This window comes from Pundamilia nyererei, unplaced genomic scaffold (assembly GCF_000239375.1).
Source record: "Pundamilia nyererei isolate P.nyererei 1_Seehausen unplaced genomic scaffold, PunNye1.0 scaffold00034, whole genome shotgun sequence".
NCBI classification, from domain to species: domain Eukaryota; kingdom Metazoa; phylum Chordata; class Actinopteri; order Cichliformes; family Cichlidae; genus Pundamilia; species Pundamilia nyererei.
In genome coordinates, this window is record NW_005187435.1 from 3912103 (window position 1) to 3936108 (window position 24006).

General features: G+C 40.5%; 1 protein-coding gene across 3 annotated transcripts in view; it reads right to left on the reverse strand.

Annotated features, from left to right (window-relative positions):
• The window catches only part of slc12a5a (solute carrier family 12 member 5a), a 178877-nt gene that overhangs the window by 85269 nt on the left and 69602 nt on the right, over positions 1-24006 (reverse strand). Inside the window, exon 1 of one of the 3 annotated variants that reach the window (XM_013909972.1) lies at positions 22909-23271. The exons of the other annotated variants lie outside the window; for them this stretch is intronic. Coding sequence (XP_013765426.1) covers positions 22909-22963 — 55 coding nt within the window. The 5' untranslated portion in view covers positions 22964-23271. Of the gene's footprint in view, positions 1-22908; positions 23272-24006 lie in introns of those variants that run through there. 3 annotated transcript variants of the gene reach the window in all.

Consider the following 24006-nt stretch of genomic DNA (forward strand, 5'->3'; position numbering starts at 1 on the left):
ACACACACACACACACACACACACACACACACACACACACACACACACACACACACACACTTTTCTGCTTCCATAAAATCTAACCAGAAGCTGAAGTTATATTAATCTGAATTAAAGCTTAATTCTTAAGAAATTACTCTCTTCACTAGGAACCATTTGCTTGCCACCGAGTACCAAATAATGGGAAGGGATAATTTGAACCGCGACAATATCAGAAGGTATTAAAGGACCCAATGATAGTTTTAATTGTTTTAATAGAATATTTTGACACTAAAGAAAAACAGAATAAGAGCAGCCTTATCCTGTTGATGGTGTCACGGCAATTGTAGCAACAAATCTCGAAGAGAAAAGGTGCTTCACTGATGTGTCAACAGTCCTTCACTCATCACGATCTTTGGCACAGATTCAGCAGGCACAAGGCCAGAGATTAATCAGATGAACTAAAGACAAAAGATGAGGGAAGTGAGGAGGATGCATGAGGTGAAGCTGTTGCCATGACATTTTCTATTCAGTGATAGATCCCTGGTTTAGGAGGTTTGTGATGCACTACTGTATGGCTCTTGTAATGCAGTAGTTGCGTTTGTAGTAACAGATCAGACAATAAAATTGAAGTCTCCCCTTGGCTGTAACCTATCCAATCCATACTACATATACAAAGTGTGGCAGATCTTCCACTTTTTTCATCCCTTCCTCCTCTCATCTTTCCTGATCCTCCCCCTGCTGTTAGCTGAGTGGGAGGGCTGGAGGACTGCACACCCTCAGCATGGCAAACAGTTTGAGGAGAGGAAGGAGATGCAGCACTGATGTAACAGATTCCATTAAAGGGCGTTGACACTGGCATTAAAGGCTACTGACACGGCCACAGGTATTAATATCATAATGAGGGTGTTAAACTGTCACAGTGTGCACAGTTAACACGACATGTGTCTGTAATGTGTGAATTTAAGCGAGCGTGTGTTCTTGAAATGCAAGTGATCACGTGTACAAAGTGAAGACAGTGAAAGACTGATGCAAACAGAGCATTATCATCAAGAAAAGGAAAAACGTCTTGCTTCTTATCAGAGCTCACAGCTGTGCCGCTGAGTTACAGTAAGGTCACCGTTATAGATATGTGTCTGTTCTCATGTCCGAGGAACAGCAGTCTGACAATCAATCTTTCCAACATGTTCTCTTCCTTGGTGCCCTTGAAAGGCTGAGCTTATCATGAGCGAGATAGGTACATCATTTATTATCTCAGCTGAAATGTACTGCAATATCTCTTTATTCGTTATTTATTTCATGCTATGAGAATAGACTGTTTAAACAATGTTTTCCATATTTAAGGTCAGCAATAAGCGGAATGAAATGTAAAGCTGCACAGCTTCATAGTAGAGGGACCAACCCTGTTTTCCAGTCAATTCTTATGTCAAATTAAATGTTTATTGCACTTTTTTGCAATTTATGTAATTACTATGCAATTACTATGCACTAAGCATGGGTGGCTGTGGCTACAATGTAGCTTGCCATCACCAGTGTGTGAATGTGTGTGTGAATGGGCGGATGACTGGATGTGTAAAGCGCTTTGGAGTCCTTAGGGACTAGTAAAGCGCTATACAAATACAGGCCATTTACCATTTTACTTAATGCATAAATATTATTAAAATTTGGGCTATAATGGTTGTATTGATGTATAGCAACTTGAAATGCTCCCGAAAATGGCACTACAGCATGTAAAAATATAATATAAGCTCTGGCGAACTTGGTTCTATGGTAGGTCTTAAAGGGTTAAGGTGTTCCACTGTAAGGTGGAAGGATTTAGGCCTACTCTTCTTTACAATGCTGTTTCACTTCATTGAGGTTTGCAGGCATTCATTTATATACAGCTTTGTTAAGGTCCTACCAAAGCATTTCAATCAGGTTAACTATAGGATTTCTTTCCTCTCTTTCTACAGTTTTTCAGTCGTGAGCAGTTAACTACGTTTTTCACCTAGAGCTTTTATGCATGCAAGTTGACTAGTTGTGTCTCTCTCACACGTTTTTTTTGTTTTTTTTTTTGCTGCCACTTTCATATGAAAGAAGCCTACTAACACAGTATTAAGTGCTACACCTATTGTCATGGGCTGGGTCTGTGACCCAGTGTTTGAGTTTTTATATGTATCTTTTGTATTCATTTGTGCCCTAGTTTAGCTCACCTAGTTAATTTCTAGATTGCTGTTTAGTCTTGTTCCTTAGTTGTTTATGTCATCTCCCCCTGTACTAAGTCTCCCTGGTTCATGCGTCATGTTTGCGTGGTTATGTTTAGTTCATGTCATGTCTGATCTCCATGTTTCCTGTTTTACTTTGAAAGTCTGTATTCAATGTCAGTGTATTTATTTTCGCCTGTCCTGTCGTTAGGTTCATGTGTGTCAGCTGTGCTCCCATGTGTGGCCACTTCCCCTGATCATCCCTCATGTGTATTTAGTCTCTGTGTTTCATGTAGTCTGTGTCACGTCGTCTGTGTTCCCACCCTCCATGTTGTCACAGCCAGTCTTAGTATTCATAGTTATGGTTTCCTGTGTCTTCATAGTTTTTTCCTAGTTTTACTTTCCCAGTTTAGTCATAGTTTAGTTTGTCACTGCGTTTCTGCCTTGTCTGCACTCCTTGTCACCAGCCACAATAAAGGCTCGCTTTCAGTTAAGTTTACTCCAGTCTACTCTCGTGTGTTCGTACCTGGGTCCACCACACACACACCACCGCACGGTCTGCCTCCGCAGATCGTGACATCTATGTAATCAGATAAACAAAAGAAGGATGTGTACACGCTAATCACGCTGTGAAAATATTCATTGTTTAAGGCAAAAAGTCGTTATGCTGCAGTTGTCCTTCTTGTTCTGACCTGCATGAATAACCTGATCAATGAGGACAGTTCAGTCAGAGCTGAGCAAATTGTTAATCACAGCCCGGTTCAGACCTGAATTTTAAAAAGTTACCAGTAACTTGCTTGCACTCACCATTTTGTCCTTTGAGGCATTGAATTGTTAGAAACAAAATCCCAAAGAAACTTTTTGACCAAGGTCTGTTTACATCTCTCAGTTCAAACTACTCACAGTGGGACCACACCAGGAAGAGAAACCAAAGCAGCCCTTCTACAGTTTTGCTGTTTTGCAAATAAACTGCATTTATCTTCCCAGGCACTTATATTGTATTCATGTTGCCTGTAAAAAATAAAGGAAATAAAATAAATAAATAAAACTCAGAGGGGGATTAATGAAAAACCCCCCTCTGTCTGACACGCACGTAGATCATTCAGGGGAAACCCAGGTGTTGTTTAAATGAAACAGAAGAGTTTGTTGAGCAGTGTTTTCTCACTGCTGCATTGTACCTGTACATGTTGGTGATGCATGTGCAGCCTTGGACTGTGACTGACAACATTTATTGTCAGCAGAAATGCAGAAATTAGTATTTTATAGGATGATGTATCCACTGGTGTGTCCCTATTCATGCATATATGGTTATGTAAGATTCTGCATGCATGCATGCATATGTATGTAGTGACAAACCCAAACCCCTTGTGATAGCCTACAGTGCATTTTTTTCTGTCATTGCCTCTGTTTGCTTTCTGGCAGGAATGTGTGACCTACTCCAGATGTTGCGCTAATGAGCTGGGACATTTGTGCCGCCTTGTCATGCCATGTATGTTCATTTAGAGCAACACAGCCCCCCCCCCCCGCACGCACGAGCTTCCTCCTCATAACAACGCAGATTTTTAGCAACAATTTCCCAGTGAAATCACTTCTGCAGACAATCCGGTGCAGCAGTCCTATTTAGAATCCAATTTTCCATCTACACAGCCAAGTCATCAGAGGTGTTTTATGAAAACAAACACATATCATTCCTCCATAATGTGTCACTTCAATGATCAACAGTTCTGCAGAAATTTATATGTGTGAAAAAAAATATAATATATCAACAACAGTTAATTTATATAAGAACGGTTACCAGCTGATATTGAATAGAAATCAACTTATCAAGCCTCAGTGCTCCAGTTCAGGCTATACTCTCTGCTCGCCTGTTTCCCTCATGCAGCACTGACTGTCACTATCCATCTATATACCCATTACACAAGACATGCACAGAGTTCTTTCTTTTCACTTGCCTGATTAAAACAGACTAATTAGTACAGAACCATTCCAGGAAAACAGGCTTCAAATGATGGAACCTGTGACATAGGGCTGGGCGATATGACCCAAAATTCATATCTTGATATTTTTTAGCTGGATGGCGATATAAGATATATATCTCGATTTTTTTTTAAAGCCATAAAGTAAGAACAAAAGGAGAGTTCTTAGTCAAAGCTGTGTCCCAGATGTCACACAGGCACTTTTATTAACATACAGGATAGATGTACATGAAAAAAAATACTCAAAAATAAATTATGAGCATTTATTAAATAATAATGCTCCATAAATAAAAGAAAACTATGTTGTTTTTGTGCATAACAAAGAGCTTACAATTGTGCATGCTGTTCCCAACTTCTACTGCGTGACTGACAGCCTGGAGTTTGAAATCTGCTTCGTAACCGTGTCTCTTACAGGTGCCATTTATGGTCCTTATACACACACAATACGGTAATATTACGTTGAAGCACAGTACGTATCACTCCGCCAGGCTCCGGACTACGGTAGCCGTAATGCTCCGACAATCCATCAAGCGGTGCAGCTCCGTAGCTTATCAAAGTCGAACTAAAAAATTTTTTGACAGATTGCTGAGCGCCGTGTACCACACAAAATCGGTTTGCGGTCATCAAGCACAACCAGAATTCATACATAAGGCGCACTGTCAACTTTTGAGAAAATGAAAGGATTTTAGGCTGTGCATGGCGTTAGCGTGGTTAGCTCGTTAGCGTGGTTAGCTCATTAGCACGTTGACGCCGTCCAGCCCCACGCACGGGGCGATGCGCAGTAACTCGTTAATGGAGATTTGCCGTGTCCATCTTGTCGCTGCTTGCAGGTGAAGCGATGGGGAAGGAGGGGGAGTTGTGTTCAGTGAAGGAGAGACGAGGCTGAGTAATGTTGCGCAAAGACAAAAGTGGATGAAAGAGAGGAAAACTTGTGGCTCCACAACTATAATTATAACGTAACATAGACTATATCTATATAAACGATATTGTCACAGCTTATATCTCGTATAAAAATATATTGATATTTTTAAAAAACTCGATATATCGCCCAGCCCTACTGTAACACATATACAGTTCAAGTATGCAATAAAGGGTGTGTGTAGCATATAATTGGCTACATCTAACCTTCGGCAACACAAATGTCTCATTGTTTTTTGACTGCACCAGGGAGGTGCAGATATCCTATGGCTCAAATTAAAGTCTTGGTAGGCTATGCAATTTGTCTCAAAGAATGTAAGGATAATGATGGCGTGTACAGTAGCTGAGGTGCTCCATGGACACTCCAGAGACTCTTGGCTCCTGATTGGTCATTAGCTTGCAGCTTGATTGACTCTTTAGGAACTACCACACTTGGGTTTGTTGAGTGGTTGAAAATGTCAAATATTTGCAAGTTCACTGCCGATCAGTTTTGTGTGGGGGATTGTTGGTCTTCACCAAAACCAACATATATTACTGGTTGTGTATCTCTGATCATTTAAGAGCAGTTTCAAGGCGTACTTGATCTGATTGCTTCGTTAAGGCGCTCCTATGACCAAAATAGGAGGGGGGGCTTGGGGTTCTGCAAACTTTAAGGATTATCTAGAAGGACTGACAGATGATGGCGGAATGTGCTGTGGCTGAACTGGTTCAATGGAGATTCCAGTGACTCCTACTTCTGATCAGTCATGATGCTGGGGTGTGAGTGATTCTGTAGGTGGTGTTGCAACACTCAGAAAGATCTGAACACAAAATCTGCTTCTAGGTGACCACAGTAAAGAGATAGTGATGGTAGTTCTACCATAGGGATTTTAAGTTATGACACTGTTGTACATTACAACATGAGTAGGTGGATGGGGGTAGAGTGCACCTTGATGACAATCTGACTGTACTAAATGCTTGTGATAGAAGCTGATATTGCAGGCATGACAGATCTGGAATCTGTCTTCTCTAAACGAGTGACGGTAAGTCAGCCGCAGTGGTGAGGCATTTCAGGACAAAGGAAGGTTGGTGAGAGAGAGGCAAGAATGAGAACTGATCAAAAACGGCAGGTGAAAAGGAATGCAAAGTCATGTTGCTATAGCAACTGGCCATGCAGCCAAGGATAAAGGCTGGAGTTGCAAGCAGTCCCTTTCTCTATCGTTTCCTCTGCCTCTTATCAGAAATGAGCAGAGTCATTGCCTCCTTATGCTTTTGGTGAACAGATAACTTGTCGAGTATACGTCCATCTGACTGTGCCATTATGCATTCACTCACGGGGGTGGAGGGGCACTTTAGTCCCGCTACCATGATTTGTCTCATTGCCAGAGAAAGTGATCCATTTGAGGATGGATGACATGCTAACCTTCACATTTGTATGCGTGAGACAATGTTTCTGCCTATATCACTTCTAGAGGCAATTGCTTGCGTTGTTGAATAATGGAGGCAGGATGGATCCTGGTTGCTACAGCAGCAGCGAAGCTGAGCGAAAGATTTTCACTGCGGCAACATGTACAGACTGATAAACACATATAAATTCTACTAACACTTATACTAATGTATGTATGGATGGACCTGGCTAGAGAGGTTGTTTTTAGTAAATGAGCCTTGAGTGATTTTGGGGTTTACAAAACTATTCAGATTTAGTAACCCTGGAGGCTGCAGAGATATTTACGTAATATTTTGTTTGATGCCATCTGTGTCCATATTTATGAGTTGAAAGAGGAGCAGCGGTATAAGCAGTGAGCCTGCAGTAATGACACGAGCAGTGGGCATCTTAAACAACAAGTGCATGTTCACAGATCTACCTGACCGTAGTCTGAGCATGAAAGCATTACTGTAAAGCCTCCCACACTAAATCCCAAATATGAATCTGATGGCCTCATTCAGTCAGACATGATTTGGCCAAACATGAACCAATAGGCCTTGTTGGGCCTTCAGGCCCAAAACATACAGAACATAGATTATTATTCTCTGTTGCTTTCTGCTCCAAAACAGAGGATGACAGCTGCCATAGAAGTAAAATAATAAAGCCACAGGCACACTTTTTTAACTCGTTTCCTCCATTTGAAGAGCAAAAGCAGAGGAAATCATTAAATGGCAACACTAGGTTTACCTGTGCAAGGGATTTTTAATAAAACAAAATATATGGTTTGTAATTAATGAGATTATCTTTCTATTATATGAAAATATTATTCAGAGCATATGTGTATGATAAATCTTGTCTGTCATTTTTTTTCTCATGCCAATATGTTATTTGTAACTCCTATGGATATGACAGTGCTGGAGCCATAAGGATAAGTAATGTTACAGACTTCTGGACAGGTTTTGTGCAGTATTTTGCAGGCAGGCTTTAGTGTCAATGACATATATCATGGGTCTTATATACAACAGTTTAATATGCATAAATGAGAAATGTTTTTACTCTTGTTTTACTCATATGTTAGAGTTAAAAATGCAGCACTTCATGGTAAATGGCCTGTATTTGTATAGCGCTTTACTAGTCCCTAAGGACCCCAGCTACATTGTAGCCACAGCTGCCCTGGGGCGCACTGACAGAGGCGAGGCTGCCGAACACTGGCGCCACCGGGCCCTCTGACCACCACCAGTAGGCAACGGGTGAAGTGTCTTGCCCAAGGACACAACGACTGGGACTGTCCAAGCCGGGGCTCGAACCGGCAATCTTCCAATTACAAGGCGAACTCCCAACTCTTGAGCCACGATCGCCCCATATTTATTTTCAGTAAAAGGTTTGTTTGGAACATAACCCATTTGTTGTGGAACATAACCCTTTTTTACACATCTCAAGATAATATCTGAATAGTTGCTATGTTATTTAACATTTGTCTTTGTAAAGAAATTTACCAAAAGAAAAGAAGTTTAGAGGTATAAACTGCACCAGATGGTAACTGTAACAACCTTTCTGTAGTGTCTCCATAAGGGAAAAAAAATCAATGGAAACAATAAAAGTACTGTATAGCTGACCTAATTATTTTTTGCCAAAAATGCGCAGCTTTTGGCTCTTTTACTGGGGCTGTCATGTCAGTCCTTCACTTCTTGCTGTGTGATTGACAAATACTTCAACATCTAAAATGCTTCACTCCTCTTTGGAAATTTCAGACAGAGTTCAAAGACCTAAAAAATGGATATTGCATTAAAACCACAAGGCATTGCATGTTGCCTTAACAAGTACTCAGTGTTATTCTAAAGTTAACTAACTCAGCAGATGTCTCTAAACAAGATGGCTGACAGATCAGCTGAGGAATTCTTTGATGTGCTGGAGCACACCATTGTACCAACCCATCCCATGAGCCCCCCTGTCTCTTTCTCATCACTGTGTCATTCTCATTGTGCTTATCAACTATCAAAGGCTCCTTTGGTCCCTCCTTCTGCATCATTGACTTTAATGAAATTAGGCAAATGAGTGAAAAGCTGCACCAATGATATCCCAGAAGACATGCCTAGTGTATGCAGCAGACAGCAAAAACTGTATGTTCACCTAGGGGTGGGCGGTATAAACAGTATACGGTAGAAACGATATAAATTTGGCCAACGGTAGAGATTTTGACTATACCGCTCTACCGCGATAGCACAAGCTGCGCCTGTTTTGGTCGAAAGCATTGCAGCGGCTGCAAACACAACAACATCTGCAAATTACTGTGCTTCCTCCACTTCTGTACCAGATTAATTAATGCTCAATTCTCTCGCAGCTGCTCTATTCCCATGTTGTTGCAGTATATTAATGACTAACCTTGTATTGTGGATGGATTATTTCAGTTGTTCTCCTGACTGAAGTTTGATCCGTTTATAACATCCTGCCATGCAATTGCATTTGTCCCTGACCACCAGAAATCCTCACGTTAAATTTTATCGAGTGGAAAAAGGTTAGCGTTCATCCTTCAGCTTTACTGCGTTAATGTTATGCTAGCATAGCTGTTTTGCAAGCGATCATGTAGGACATCATTATATACCAGCTAGTCCAATTTCAGTAACCCTACAGAGGTCACTGCTGTTTACTTTTCTGTCTTCATTTATGTTGGAAGTGATAGCAGAGCTGTACGTTTTAATTTTTTTATTAATCTCTCAGTCAGAACATGCTATATCATGTTTAGGTGGAAACTAGCGAGCTAACTTCCTGCTAACTTCTAACTCCGTTGAATTTAATAAATTCTGTATTCATGGATGCCTGGATGTCCAACTTAATTGTTACACCCGATAAAGCAGCAACACTGATCATTTTATTAAAGATGAAAGAATTTAGACAGTTTTTAACTCTCAGTGATGCCTCAGTGTTCGTTTGACTTTGGGACCTGAAGAAGACGGAGTTTTGGACCCAGATTACTCCGCAAGGCTCCTGACTACGGTAGCTGTAATACTCTGCCTTTCCCTGATTTTTGAGAAAATTAAAGGTTTTTGAGTGGGCCTTATAATGTGTAAAATACGTTATACAAAAGAAAATAATATATTGCGATATATATCGTTACCGCACATGCTTCAAATTATACTGCGATATGGATTTTAAGCCATATCGCCCAGCCCTATGTTCACCCTCAAAAGGATAAACATACTATTTCTTTTAAATGGCATAAATATCAGAAACCCCAAAAACCCAAACTACAACTGCTTGTGTTTGAATGGGCAGCACAAAGTTCTTGAGGTTAGGCCCAGCACTGACAAAGAGCTGCTGAGCCGAGGTCCTGGGCTGCACTAAGCAAAAACCGTAGCTGACAGATGACCAATCTGGCAGACAGCTGCTGAATAGGAGGTTGAAGGGATTAGGACGTGTTGGGTTTAATAAGACATCCTGGATGAAGATGACAGGGTGGGAAAAGAAGAAGCAGATAGATAGCATATGAGGAGGGATCAGCAGTATGCAAGTAGAGGTCCAGGGATTACTGAAGAGAGGTCAAAGAAAGCTCTTACTCTCACAGATGGGCGCATACATGCAGAAGTCTCTTTCTCAGAGACGGACATAGAGCAAATGGATCTGAGGGCAAAGGCTTCACTTGACAGCTATTGAAAAAAACCATACAAAAGGTGAAACATGAAACAGAAACAGAGCTTTCTGTTTCAAGTTTTCTAAGAATATATGGAGCTAGGTGAAAACCTTCCATTGATGGATCATGATCATTACAAGGCAAAATAAAAACAACATAAGGACTTCTAATTTAAGAAGCAGATTGCTTTCATGCCGCTTAGCAGGTGAGTCAAGATGCACTTCTGAACAAAAAGTGTCTTGAATGAAAGTGTCACATCCATCATGCAGCATTAAGAAAAGGCAACTTCTTCTCCAATCTGTCTTGGAGAACAGACAACAATGACACTGAAATGCTGTCAACAGAGAGAAAGGATTTTTTCCCTTTATGAATTAAAATAAGCTGCAAACTACAACCATTGTCACTGCATTCCTTGTTCATTTCATTTATACCAACTTCCATCAAAAGCTGTATAATGTGCAGAGATGTTGACAAATTTTACAACTATCATACACCCTTCATGTTGTACCTAAAAAACAAAGCCAAACTGAAGCACAATGAAAATTTACATTTGAATGGAATTGACTTTTCCCCTTTTTGTACCTCGGTTTCATTTATATAGCGCCAAATCACAGCAACAGTTGCCTCAGGGAGCTTTCTATTGGAAGGTAAAGACTATACAATAACACGGAGAAAACAGAAAACCCCAACAATCACATGGCCCCTTATGAGCAAGTACTTTGGTCACAGTGAGAAGGAAAAACTACCTTTAAACAGAAAGAAACCTTCAGCAGAACCAGGCTCTGGGAGGGGGTGGCCATCTCCGGTTAGGGGTGAGAGGAAGAAGACCAGACAAGACGAGTCAGTAAAAGATCTTGTCAAGCACCGAAAAATGAAATTAAACTTCAGTAAATTGGCAATCCATGGAGACAGTACACCCTCTAATGCTGCTTGCTAAACATAAAACATCAAACACTGAGATTCCCCTGATTCTCTGAAATCCTCTTTATTTATGCTGCAGCACATACAACACCAATCTCAAAGCTCTCCAGTTAAGTTCTTCCATTTCCTATGTTACAATAGTTAAATGGGTTCCAATTGAAGGCCAAGATGGGATTGGGGGGGGGGGGCAAGTGGCACAACGTCACCGCTTATGGAGTGGGCCAAGTGACAGATGGTTTATTTCCATTTATTGAGGATGCTGATAGACTCTGTGGGCCATGGCAAAATGGGAAATACTATTCATATAGGCATATCAGCCCCACACACTCTGACAGTTATCAACTAGAAAAAGATGGATAGACCCAGGGAGAAACCACCTTCTTAACTGAAGGCGAAACTATACCTAAATGGCATTGGAGTGGCTGCTGAGAGGAAATCTTTCTGTGAAAGTTACAATGGTGCAAATTATGTAAGATATTTATAGATGCACACAGAATATATATGTGGAACCATAGACAGTTAATTGATGTTGATGGTAAGTAATGAGCTTGTTTTGTGTACATGTTTTAAAGAATTAGCTGTGGACAGCTTTTTTTTTTCCTGGTGGATCTTGGGAGCTGTCCTCCTTCTACAATGAATGGCTATTTTCGTAAACAGTTCCAGTGATAGCCCCACTATTGAAAATGTTCAAATTATAGTCTTGCTCTTTGTGTCCCATTCATAATGGCCCTAATCCAGCCACATCCTCGTACATTGATCTGTCACTTCAAGCAATGGATGAAGAGGAAACCGGATAATAACCAATGCTTACTGTTAAAAATGTTCATTGCATTTTTGGCAGTTGCAAAAATCTGAATTTAGATTTTTTTTTTTTGAAATTGGAATAATGATGCTCTGGGCACCCTAATGCCCAGAAACGACGATGTTTCCATGAACATGAAATTTCCCCTTGTGGGATTAATAAAGGTATATCATATCATATCATATCATATCATATCATATCATAACATGCTTTTCAGCATCTCTTTATTGACCATTTTCACACATGGTTGCTGTAGCTTTTCAGCTCACAGTCCGACACATACCAACAACAGCATAGATATCACAGACGTTAAGGCGATGAGGTGTGATTGCGGGTGCCACTCAGGTGCGTCCGCCTCTCCTGCAGCGGCGCTGCAGACTATGCCCCGCCACACACATTAACCAGGTAAAATACATATTTAGGCAGAATTTTGCAAATATCTATTTTTCTTTTTTTTTTAGCAGCATAGTGCTTTTTTTTCAATTATTTTTCAAAAGCCAGGTCAAGGCTCCAAAAGCCCAAAGGCGATATAAGGGTGGCGGCTCCCAAATTGCCATTGTGTGAATGTGCGAGTGAATGTGAGTGCGAATGGTTGTCTGTCCCTGTGTGTTGGCCCTGCGACAGACTGGCGACCTGTCCAGGGTGTACCCCGCCTCTCGCCCTATGATAGCTGGGATAGGCTCCAGCGCCCCCCGCGACCCTGAAAAGGATAAGCGGAAGCGAATGGATGGATGGATGGCTCACAACAGTTTTTGTTTGCTACATGGATCATTTTAGTTCAGCTGGGTGTCTTTCCTTTTGTTATATTTCTTTAAGAGTTCATAAGGTGTTAATTACATAAATAAAATGTAATTTTCTCTGTAGCACTTCATGGATTTCATAAGAAACACACCTTAGTTGGTCACACAAAGCATAAAAGTAAAAAAAAAAATATACAGTGTTATCTGCATTTTAGATGTCAAAAAGTATTTGCGACTCCCAGTGTTTTCTTTTGCGTGGAAACCGGGTCCAAATGGCTCTTTGGGTGTTAAAGTTTGCTGACCCCAGGGCTAACGGGAAACCTGAAAAGACAGTATTACTAAAACTTCATCACCACTTGCGGCCATTTCACCATTAAAGTCAAAATTGAGACTGGACCACTAGGCTTTAATGTGGCTTTAATGTGGCTTTAATGTGGCCAGTCAACCGAATGGGGAGATTTATAATAGGTGTCAGGCTTTATAAAACAGAGGGACCTGGATGTCATGATGTGCAATGAATGAGAGGTGCAGCGTCTGTGACATTTCAGCTATCAGTGGAAATCTCCCTATCAACTTTGATTAGTGATTAACAGGAAATAACTTCTTTCTCAGAAGTAAAACCACCTGTCAAGTATAATAATATATAATATAGAGCCATTATAATCATCACAATTTTGCTACTATAGTGCACATTTACTTTCCACACCTATCTGTTCCAATCTATTGTGTATTGATTTTGCTCTGACAGGTTAATCATGTTGCGTTTTCACAGTCGTGTTCACGTCATCCATGTACAACTAGATACAGAAAGTGTGAAATACAATCACTTTACATGCAGTTTAATATTAGAAGATTGTTATTTTACATTTTCAAAAAGCAAACTTTGATTTCAGCAAATACCTACGCACATTAAAGTATTACAGACACATCGGCATCTATCCTTACACTTATGATGATACCCTAACCTCTGACACCCCCTCTACCTTGTTAAGCGGTGTGGCTCCAGTTCCAAAATACTCCTACTATTGTTGGTGTCATGATCCTCAGTTTTGGACCCAGGGTTATGGGCTCTTTCTTGGTTATTATCAAATTCAATATTCTCTATAAAGCGCTTGGTTGAATTGTTGACATTTTCATATTCATGCATTTCCTTAGTATTTTTTAGTCTCTAATTTCAGTTTTATTTCTCTCAGCCTGGAATTAAAGGTTAGCTTTACTTTCAATCTGTCTGTGATTCTGAATTTGGGTCCTAATTCTGCAAATTTAGCATGAGCGAATCAATGAAGAGAAGAGGAAATTCAACAGAATTAGCTGTTTTTCCTTTTTTGAATGTATTCCCTCTGCATTTATGAGCTTCATTACTTATTACTGGTTTAGTAATTAATCAGTGAAAAGCTTTCACATCATCTAAGCTTATCATTTGCATGATCAGAACCAGAATCTGTGCATTGAAGTTCTTATGCAAAGTATAATGCTGTCCATCTGCCTCATTAGTAGTCCCCATCCAGCCCAGACACTACGTGCTGTGTGTGTGTGTGTGTGTGTGTGTGTGTGTGTGTGTGTGTGTGTGTGTGTGTGTGTGTGTACAATAGAGTCCAGTGGCTGGCCAGAATGACCATCCTGGACATGAAGCAGCCTGAGAGCGATTGATCCCCCTCTCAGCCCCTCCCCAACATCCTTCCCCTGCCCAATTACAAGTCTGTGTGTTTGATTTTCATCCAAGGAGTTTCTTGGTTCTGCAGAAACCTCCGCTGCTGGCCTTGCAGTCGCCTTGCAGTCCCTCTGCCCACTCATACCCACCAATAAATTAAGCTGCTTACTAGTTTAAAGATGCAGCAATCGCACAATGCCATGCCACGCAACCGCGAATCCTCCCACACACACCAACACACACATATATGTATGTCCATCCTTCCACCCCTCGCTTCATCTAACACTGTCATGATAATGAGCTTCTTTCTGCTCTTGGGTGACGTTAAAACCAGCCAATAAGACTTTGTTTCACCAATATTAGTGTGGAAAAAACATTGTGCACATGTTTTACAGTCATAGTTTACACTCCCATACTAAACTCCACGTACGCTCATGACAGTGGGCACATTTTTTTAAGTTGGCTGGTGGTTACCTAGGCAATAAAAAGGGAGATGAAAGGATGTTATGGAGATGAAGAGTGTGGCATGAAACAGCGGTAACATGTAAGCTTGAAAAGAGCAAAATATGTCGTCTATGAAAGATAAATAATTATACACCAGTAAAACTCATCACCTGAAATAATGCATTCTTTATCAATGTGACTTAAATTTATTATATGTATTGACTGATGAGTGACTGTATGTGCTGTATTTTGTATGTCATATTTAACTTCGGTGTAAAGGGTGCACATCTAGCAAATATCTAAATTATTTCCAGCAGGTCAAACTGTAACCATGGAAATCTACATTATCTACTTGGTTATTTTTCTTTCTCGAGCCAAAAGAAAACAGCTTGATAAAATGGGATGAAGCCAGGCTGCGACACATGCAGACACACACACACAGATGTAGTAACAGGGGTTCTTTAGCTTTTATTTGGTCTCAAGTGACAAAACGGAAGAATCTATGTAGTGAGTCAATGCTGCTGTGATTGCTGTCCTACCGGCACAGGAGGCTATCATGTTTCTGAGGTCGGTCTCAACTACACACTACCTCACACCCCACAAATAGTTATATGAGTGAGAGTAAATCAATATGTGACTTTTCATTATGGTTCCATCTCCTGGCACAGGTTGGTTCACACTAATGTCAGATAACGTGGAAATTGAGAGACTCATCAAAGACTTGGGTTCTCAAATAACAAGCCGGAGGTAAACAAGAATGTGTCACTCCCTCAGGGGTGTGGAGTGTGCACTGTCGGCTTTTGATTTACTTTATCTGCGGTGTGCAGATTCCCACACTGGTGCACCCGAACCAAGTGGATTTCTTTTGTTGAGTAAACTACATGTACTGAGAAGAGTCTCAAATCTCTCTGACCATTAATAACAAATTCCGCCTGCAGACAAAGTGTTAAATCAACATTACATTGCGGAAGTGTATGCAACGTGTTAAAAAGACCAAAAAGAAGTGTTTTATTCAGCTGTATACCCTTTTTATAGCTGTATACTCATCAATCTCCTCTAATCCTTCTTTGTATTTCAAACATTTTATAGCAGGTCCTTTGAAAATCTCAGAGTGAATCGGAACATTTTGCTTTAGCTGAACAGAGGGGTATTAATGGTGAAAAGCAGTTATTCAGCTCCATAAAACTGAATGCGTCAAATGCCTCTAAATATTATTTTTGAGTGAAATCAGTGACCTTAAATGAAAGCCTAAAACTAAATAGAATGCTAAAAGCATCTTCATGTTGCTTCATTGATTTTGGACTGACTGAAAGGGGAGGAAAACACATCACCGACATATAAAAAAACCCTAAACAACAAAACTGACGATAATAAACTTTTCAGGAAAGAAGATTTTCAATTAATTGTGGGTGATGGTGATGAAGAACAATTATAATTAAAACAGTTAAACCGTGATCGTGGAAGCTGTTTTAACTGAAGAACTGCAGTTCTTCTTTGTATTTAAGGGAAGCTTAAGGAACCTCCCAAAGTCTTGCCTAAAGCCTTAGTGACACAGGCCTGGAGACCAGTTGGCAAACATCAAGATTGCTGTAGGTTAAAGTGTGCTGTAAATGAGTATTTGCATTCAAATTAAAAGCTGTGCCTTACACAAAGCAAAAACATTACAAAAGGTGGAAGATTTACTTTGATGGCAAACGTTTCCAGTTTGTGCTGCACATTTCACAGCTTCACTACCACCTAGAGAGTAGTGTTTGCAAAGTCTGGGTCTTAAAACAGGTGATTGCAGTAACCTGCCAAAGCGCTCACAAGATGCAGAAACTGTATCTCTCTATGCAACCAGTTTAGTTCTAGTGACACGGCAACTACTTACCAACCAGACACAGAACACACACTTTTTCCCTAGGCCTATGTGACCGGGGTCTAACGCTCCAAAAAGATTTTTGCATTATAAAAAGACTATAATAAAACTATTGCTTGTGAGTGTTTCAAAATGTCTAAATGTTTAGGGGCATTATGTTCTACTTTAAAAATTGTATTTGCAATTATTTATTCCTACTTATTCTTACATATCTGAGTTTTCCAGTAACATTCAGTCTAGTTCATTTTAATGAAACTGATGAGAGAGAAAATAACAGTTCTTGTGTTCAACTTCGATTAGCTGATTCATCCCTTTCCTTCATGTACAGTGACCTCCTATTCCCCTCCATAAAACCGGCCATCTATTTCTCTCCGGGACCATTCATCCATTTGAAATCTTTTACCTCAGTGTCCGCTGGAGCCTGTAATTTTCCCATCGCTGTTTTTGTTGCTGAACAGGGATTTGTGCTGATGAAATGTAATATTACAATTACATTCTCTCTACTTAATGAATGTATTTATGTCATCAGCTACGTTTACTCAAGAGGAGAATCACTTATGGTGAAGTCTTAAATATGCACGTGTGTGTGCTCATGGGACCACCATGTGCACACACTTCTCTGAGCTTTTCACCAGAATGGTATGAGTCAACAACAAGCATTGAGGAAGCAGAACCAATCACTACTGATTGCATCCTGGTTTTTAATTGACAAACCAAATGAATGAATATCTATGTCTGGACACCCACTGCTGATGGTAACCATAAGAAAGCCTATTCAGTTTAACATAAGCTATTATGTATCCATGTCTGACTTTAGGTGTCATTTGTACCATGGTGGTGGCACACAGAGGAATAAAAACGATGATTAATTAGCATGGTTATGTAAAAAAGGGAACAACTATAGGAAATATATAAATTGGTTAAGAGTATTTTTGTATAATTTTAAAAGTTTCTCCTTCCTAAAGACACTCAAGTGTCTAATGAGGGGTACGGCATACATCGCTTCCCTCCGATGTTATTAACTTCTTGACATGGCAATTAAGTACTGAACCTGACCAATCGAATACTATACTGCAAGCAAGCAGGACTATGTGTCTGTTTACTCATGTGGAGATAACACACTTAAGCACTAAGCTACTGAAAATGTATTTTTATTTGCACCCAGAGAGCCACCTTTACAAGTAACAAGTGCCTGTGGTTCTGTATTAGCCAGCAGTCTCTCTCACTTACAGTGCATTTCTGCTTCCTCTTACTCTCCATTCACAGTAGACAAGTCGCAGAGTGGGTAGACAGAGAATAATGACGTTGAGCATGCACAACAACTGCTTCCCTAGGAGAGGGCCCCGGGGAGCGTTTTGCAGTATTATGCAGTCAGCCATAACTAAAACATCATTACAACCCCATTCACAGCCTGGACCAAGAGTACAGACTGGTGCAGAGAGGAGACGGATGGAGTTAATGACTATTTTTCATTATCAAATAATCTACTGGTTATCCTCTCAATCACTCTAGATCACTTTATGCAAAATGTCAAAACATAGTTAAAAAACAACAACTTTGTTATGAAATTCTAACAGCCAACAACAGTCACATCACATCCATTAAGGGAAAGAAGAAATTCCTTCTAACTGAAAAAACTGAACAGACAACAGGTGGCATTTTTCGCTTAAAAACTACTTGATTAACTAATTAACTAATCAATTAGTTCACTAAATTCTGCAGTTGTCAATAGAGAAATGGATGAATAGATGAAACTGTAGATGGAGTAACATACATAACACCCCGAATTTCAGTTTAGTTCTAGATTATCCATATTATGGATGTTAAAGCAGGGCAGAAGAAGAAGGGCTGAGTCTGATTTCAAAAACCAGTCAATATCCACTCCTGTGGTAAAATGACACCTATTTTAAAATGTCCAACTTTACAACAGAAATAATCATGTTTTTTTAGGAGGACACTGACCAAAATGCCATAGTTGCAACTTTTAAAAAGTAGAACATAAAACTAGTGGTTGATATCGCAATGGCTGCATCTTTTCGCAGATATCGTCAGTGCGTATTAAAAAACGCTGTCACTGTTAATGCAAGCCTAGTATTTCCTAATGCGAGCTGATCTTTTAAAGTCTACTGCTGAGCTGAAATTTATTCAAACCGAGGACGTCACGAAATCAGTTGCATTCATTTCTTTATTTATTTAAAAATGTGCATTTGTTCAGTTCTTATGTAAAAAAATTCTTATGTAACAACTACAAATATTTATTGCAATGTTTGTGTCTCCTCTTGCTTTTGTGATTATTACTGTCTAAACACATTAGCTTTACATTACATTAGCTTTTGTTTCAAATCTATTCTAATTTATAGGTTCCTTTGTAAGTGCGCATGCGCCATTAGCGTGCTGCCTGCTGTAACCCATAATTTCCTTCGGGATTAATAAAGTATTCTGATTCTGATAATTGATATTGAGTATTTTAGCGATCTTGTTAATACAACTTTTGACACATTTTTTCAAATTTTTTCTAAATAAGTGTGGAAAAGACAGCATCACCTATCAGCTGTGTGCTGCCCTGCTGAGACTGGGAAGACCTCATGAGCAATATTCTATTATGCACACATAACAAAAACAATCACTCTTTAAACCACAGGAAATACAATGAACTGACATGTTAATGAGCAACTGGAATGCATAAATAATAATAAAACAAAAACAAAACAAAGACAGAAATAAACATTTGGTACATCATGTTCGCTTGCTAACAAGAAAATCAGGCATGAAAACACTAAACGCTTTTCCTAATAATACACTTTAACAATGAGTGCTCTGACATTCTGATCGTTTATACTATAGCTTATCACTGTTATGATGACAGAAGCTTTACAGCATTTGGTAGATGGATATTTGTCACACTGTTTTAAATATGTTAAACCACTCATTTCAACATGAGCTACAAAAGAAAAGAAAAAACAAAACACACACACGGCACCATTTTTACACCTGCCAGTAGGGAAATGAACATCTTTTCAACCCCCTCCACTTGCAATGCATCTCTTTGCGTCACTCCATGTTCCAGACAGTGACAGTTTCCCCTCTTGTGCTTCAAAAGTAAGGCATGCTCTGCCATTAAACCATTTCTGTGCTGCAAATGGATTACTAAAACTTCACCTCCCCTTCAACTCTTGATTGCATTCCATCCTCTTCCACCTCTCCACTGCTCCAAAGAGAGAAAGCTGCAGATAATTAACAATGTGGTGGGAGAGAAGTATGACAACTTATGAATAAGTAAACGTGCTTGTGATTCAACATGCATCAATTTCTTTTTTTTACTTTTAGCTTTGGCTAATCTGTAAATTCCTTTCATCCTTGATGTTTATAAGGTTTGTGGTGCAATAATACACCCCTACAAACACAAACAGCTCTGCCCTGGTGCTGTATGCAACTCTGCTAGGCTGTAACCCAGCTATGTAATAAAGGCTTTAAATCAGCACCTTGGACAGTACTACACAGCCCTGAGAGAAGGAGGGAGAGCAGCAGCATCGCTGAGGGACAGCAGTCAGCAACAGCCTCTGACATTCCTACTGTAATGGGGCAAAAAGGCCCCGATATCAAGAACTGTCCTGCATAGCACTGATGACTAAACAGAGTTATTCACGTTGTTCAACAGCTAGCTTAGCAGGGCTATGATTCAGATGAAAAGGATGGATTTTTGTGTGTGTGCGTGTTCGTGTGTGTGTGTGTGTGTGAATGAGGCCCTATCCTGAGAGATGCTGCCTACAGCAAAGTGACAAAAAGGTAGAGATAGGGGTGAGTGACAGGCAGAAACAGAGATGTGCTGAGACTAAGTGATGGGAGACATTTATCCAACTCTGCATGGGTCTCCAAATTATATATCTCTCTATGCTCATACAGTTTTTACAGGGCTCCATGTAGTCATGTGAAAAAATCTAAGTACATCTCATGATTCAGTAGCTTGTGGAACAACATTTAGAAGGAATAACGTGAAGTAATCATTTTCTGTATGACTTTATGACTCTCTCACGTCATTGTGAAGGAATTTTGGCCTAATCCTCTTTACAACATTGACTTAGTTCATTGAGATTTGTGGACCTTCAGCTAGGCACAGCTCTGCTGAGGTTCTGCCCCAGCATTTTATTCATGTTGAAATCTGGACTTTGACTGGGAATTACAACACCTTGATTATGCTTCTTTTTTTCTAGGTAATTCTGATTTGTTGGTGCTCTTGGGATCAGTGCCCTCTTACATGATCCACATTTGATCAGAGAAATCAAATTCAAAACAGGTATACATAGTTCATGGTTATCTCAGTGACTGCAAACTGCCCAAGTTCTGTGGCTGCAAAACAAGCCCAAACATTCACCTCTTAACCACCATGCTTGACAGTTGTTATGAGGTGATTGGTCCTATAATACCAATAATATTTTTAGAGAGAAGAGACTTTCTTCTGGCAACTCTTCCAAACATCCATACTTGAGATGTAGCCTTTAGATAATTTTCTGTTTCTGTGAGCATTATAGAGTCTGACCTTGTGGGGAATTTAGTGGGACATCCACTCCTGGTCTGGAGTATTAAGGTGTGTGTTAACGCAATGACACAAACTCCCAATACCTCAGCTTTTATAGAGATGGTTACACTTGGTGATGATCATTTGATTAGCAGCAGTTGCCTGCTACTTATCCTCCTGGATGCAGGACTTTCTGCACTCTTTTATCCTTTTAAAGGACTGCAAAGAGTCCTGTGAAAACTACTGTTTTGACTGTGCATTTCATAGTATTTTATCTATGTATGGCTAGAGAGTTGATGAGCAATGACACACTCACTCAATTAGCATGTTCTCAACATGAACATTAACACACGCATGCACATACAGATATCTAATTCTGACAGTAAATTCACAGTGCTTTAAGCTTTGAGTGCACGGTAGCAGTATTCTCAAGTAATCATATGCTGTTAACACTTATGCATGTGCTGTTATGTGGTTTCACATCATGCTTGGTAAACTGCCCTTGATGGTTTCAATTTGTCACACATAAAAATGGGGTCATGCTTCAAACTGGCCACTAACCTCTTACAACTGCTGCCCATGTCTCTTAGCGCAACACTGTAATCCCCCCCCCACCAAAAAAAAAAAGAAAAAAAAAAAGAAAAACACAAGATGCCCGCATTAAGTTAAATATTCATGTTCCCAGCACTGGTCTATTTTTATCATTAAGCCCTCACAGGTAGGAGAAGAAGCATAGTGACTGTTCTCTCATCCGCAACCTGTCTCTCCAGTGCATCCCTTAGAGCCCAGGACTGACAACAACAGGGAGATTTGTGCATAATGCAGAATGAGAGAGATGAAAGAGTGAGGACACAGCTGAGACAAATATAGAGAGCAAAAGGGGAAAAAGAGGGCAGCAAAGGAAAAAGCCGAGGCTTGAGAGAGAGATGTGTGCAGAGCTACAATAATCTGTAACATTTCGCAGACAGAAAGGAGGAGTGCTGTTGGTTTGCAGGTTTTACATAGGCAACAGCAGAATTATCCTCACTTTGAGTAATGAAAAATAAACTGAGGTTACCCGGGACTTAAACCGAATGCATGATTTAATACTCTTCTGAAAGGTGCAACGCTTGTCACGGGCACTTAGAAGAACAGGTTTATTTTTCGCCAGGGCCCGAGAAGCTACGCGCTCTCTGGTGAACAGAGCACTCACCACACAGCTCAATGCACAAACCAGCAACCTACAGGTTCTCTCTTGAAAGCCTGCAGAGACTGAGGACCTGGCTGAGCCATGGGGATTTGATGGAAGGTTGATTTTGACAGCTGGGGGTGATGGGATTAGCAGCAATGGTGGCTTGGTATCAGTAATTGTGTATGTTTGTGTGCACATGTGTGTGCATGTGTCTGTGTGTGCACCGCCTGTCTAAAGAGGTGCCATATGTGATGGGAATATTTATGTTGCCATGAAGAATGAATGAATGATTGTACGGCTGCAACACAAAATGCTAGGTACTGTTAGTCCATGTGTGTATGCTTATTTGTGCGGGAGTTTGTGTGAATATTAGTAAAAAAAAAAAGAAAAATGTGTGCATGTGCTGGACAAAGCTGTAATACACACCATCATCGTACGAAGTGAACCCATTACTATTCCTGTCACAACAGCCTTGCAGTAAGAGCAGCAGTAGAAAAGGCATCCAGGCCGTCCACCGTACGATGTTGTAACGCGCCTTGCATGTGCATGTTGTGTGATCTGCAAAGTATTTGCTGTAGATATATTTATTCTCCATCTGCTTGGTTGCGTGGGCAGATGTACATTATATGCATGTCTTGCATTGTCATGTGAATGCCCCCATTTACACGTATCTGCTCATGGGTTTGTGTCACAGCATGACACATCCCATCACTCACCCTGGCTTTGCGCTCCCCCGTCCCCCTCCTCTGTGTCGGTCAGATTGTTAAGCATCCTGGCTCCTCTACGGTGCTCTTCTGCTGCGGAGCGATGTCACCGATCAAGCTATCGGCAGCTCTCCCCGCGCTCCACGCACTGTGATACAGCCACAGAAATTGCAGGGAAGCAGCGTGGAAAATCTGCAAGCCAGGTCCTCTTCACTCCTCTCCGCTCCTTGCTGCTCGTAGGATGCACGAAGAGAGAAAGGAGAAGAGAGAGAAGGATTTTTTTCCTTTGTAGATCCTCCTCTTGACGTCTCTTCTCCGCTGCCTTGTAAGCGTGACTCTCTCGCTCTCTCTCTGTTGCTCACTCTCTCTCTTTCTCTCAGGAGGAGGAGGAGGGAAGAGGGAAGCTGCAGGAGTTTGGTGGATGATGGAACGCCTCAGAGCTGCACGCTTGTTCTCCGTCCTTCCTTTCCTTCTCTCTCTCTCTTTTTCCTGCCTTTGTCACTTCTGATGTCAGTCTCACCCTATCTTAAAATACTGACTATTCCCGGCTCAGATGATGTTGCTCAGTCATTTTAGCCGCCAAACTGGTTGCATAGTAAAGCAGTAGTATGATTTCTTCCATATCCATCTCCCCCCTCGCCTCTCTTTTCACATCGCACCCATGAGACAGAGAGATAGTAGCCTTGTTTTCTGTCCACACAAGAGTATTACGCATTGGATTCTCCTACTTTCAGCTTTGTAATAAGCCACCACACTCTCTCCCTACTTCAGTGTCACATGCAAATAGATGCTCCATTTCCTACAAGGGATGAGCAAGCTCTATCAAAATCATCTGTGTGCAGTTATGCTATGTACAAAGGGTAATTTTCGCTGAAGCACATACATAGTTTCAGCAACTCTTATATGTGCACAAGAGCATACACATTCCTCCCTATCTGCTCTGCACAAATGCAGCTAAAAAGGGCATTTTTCCTTTTAGATTTTTTTCTTTTATTTCTCTCAGTGGAGAGATGCTTGGTTCCAGCTGAGAGAACCTGCATGTTATATGGTGGCTGCAGAGCACTGAAGCCTCACTGTCAATTAAACCAGTCTCATTTTGATCCATGCAGA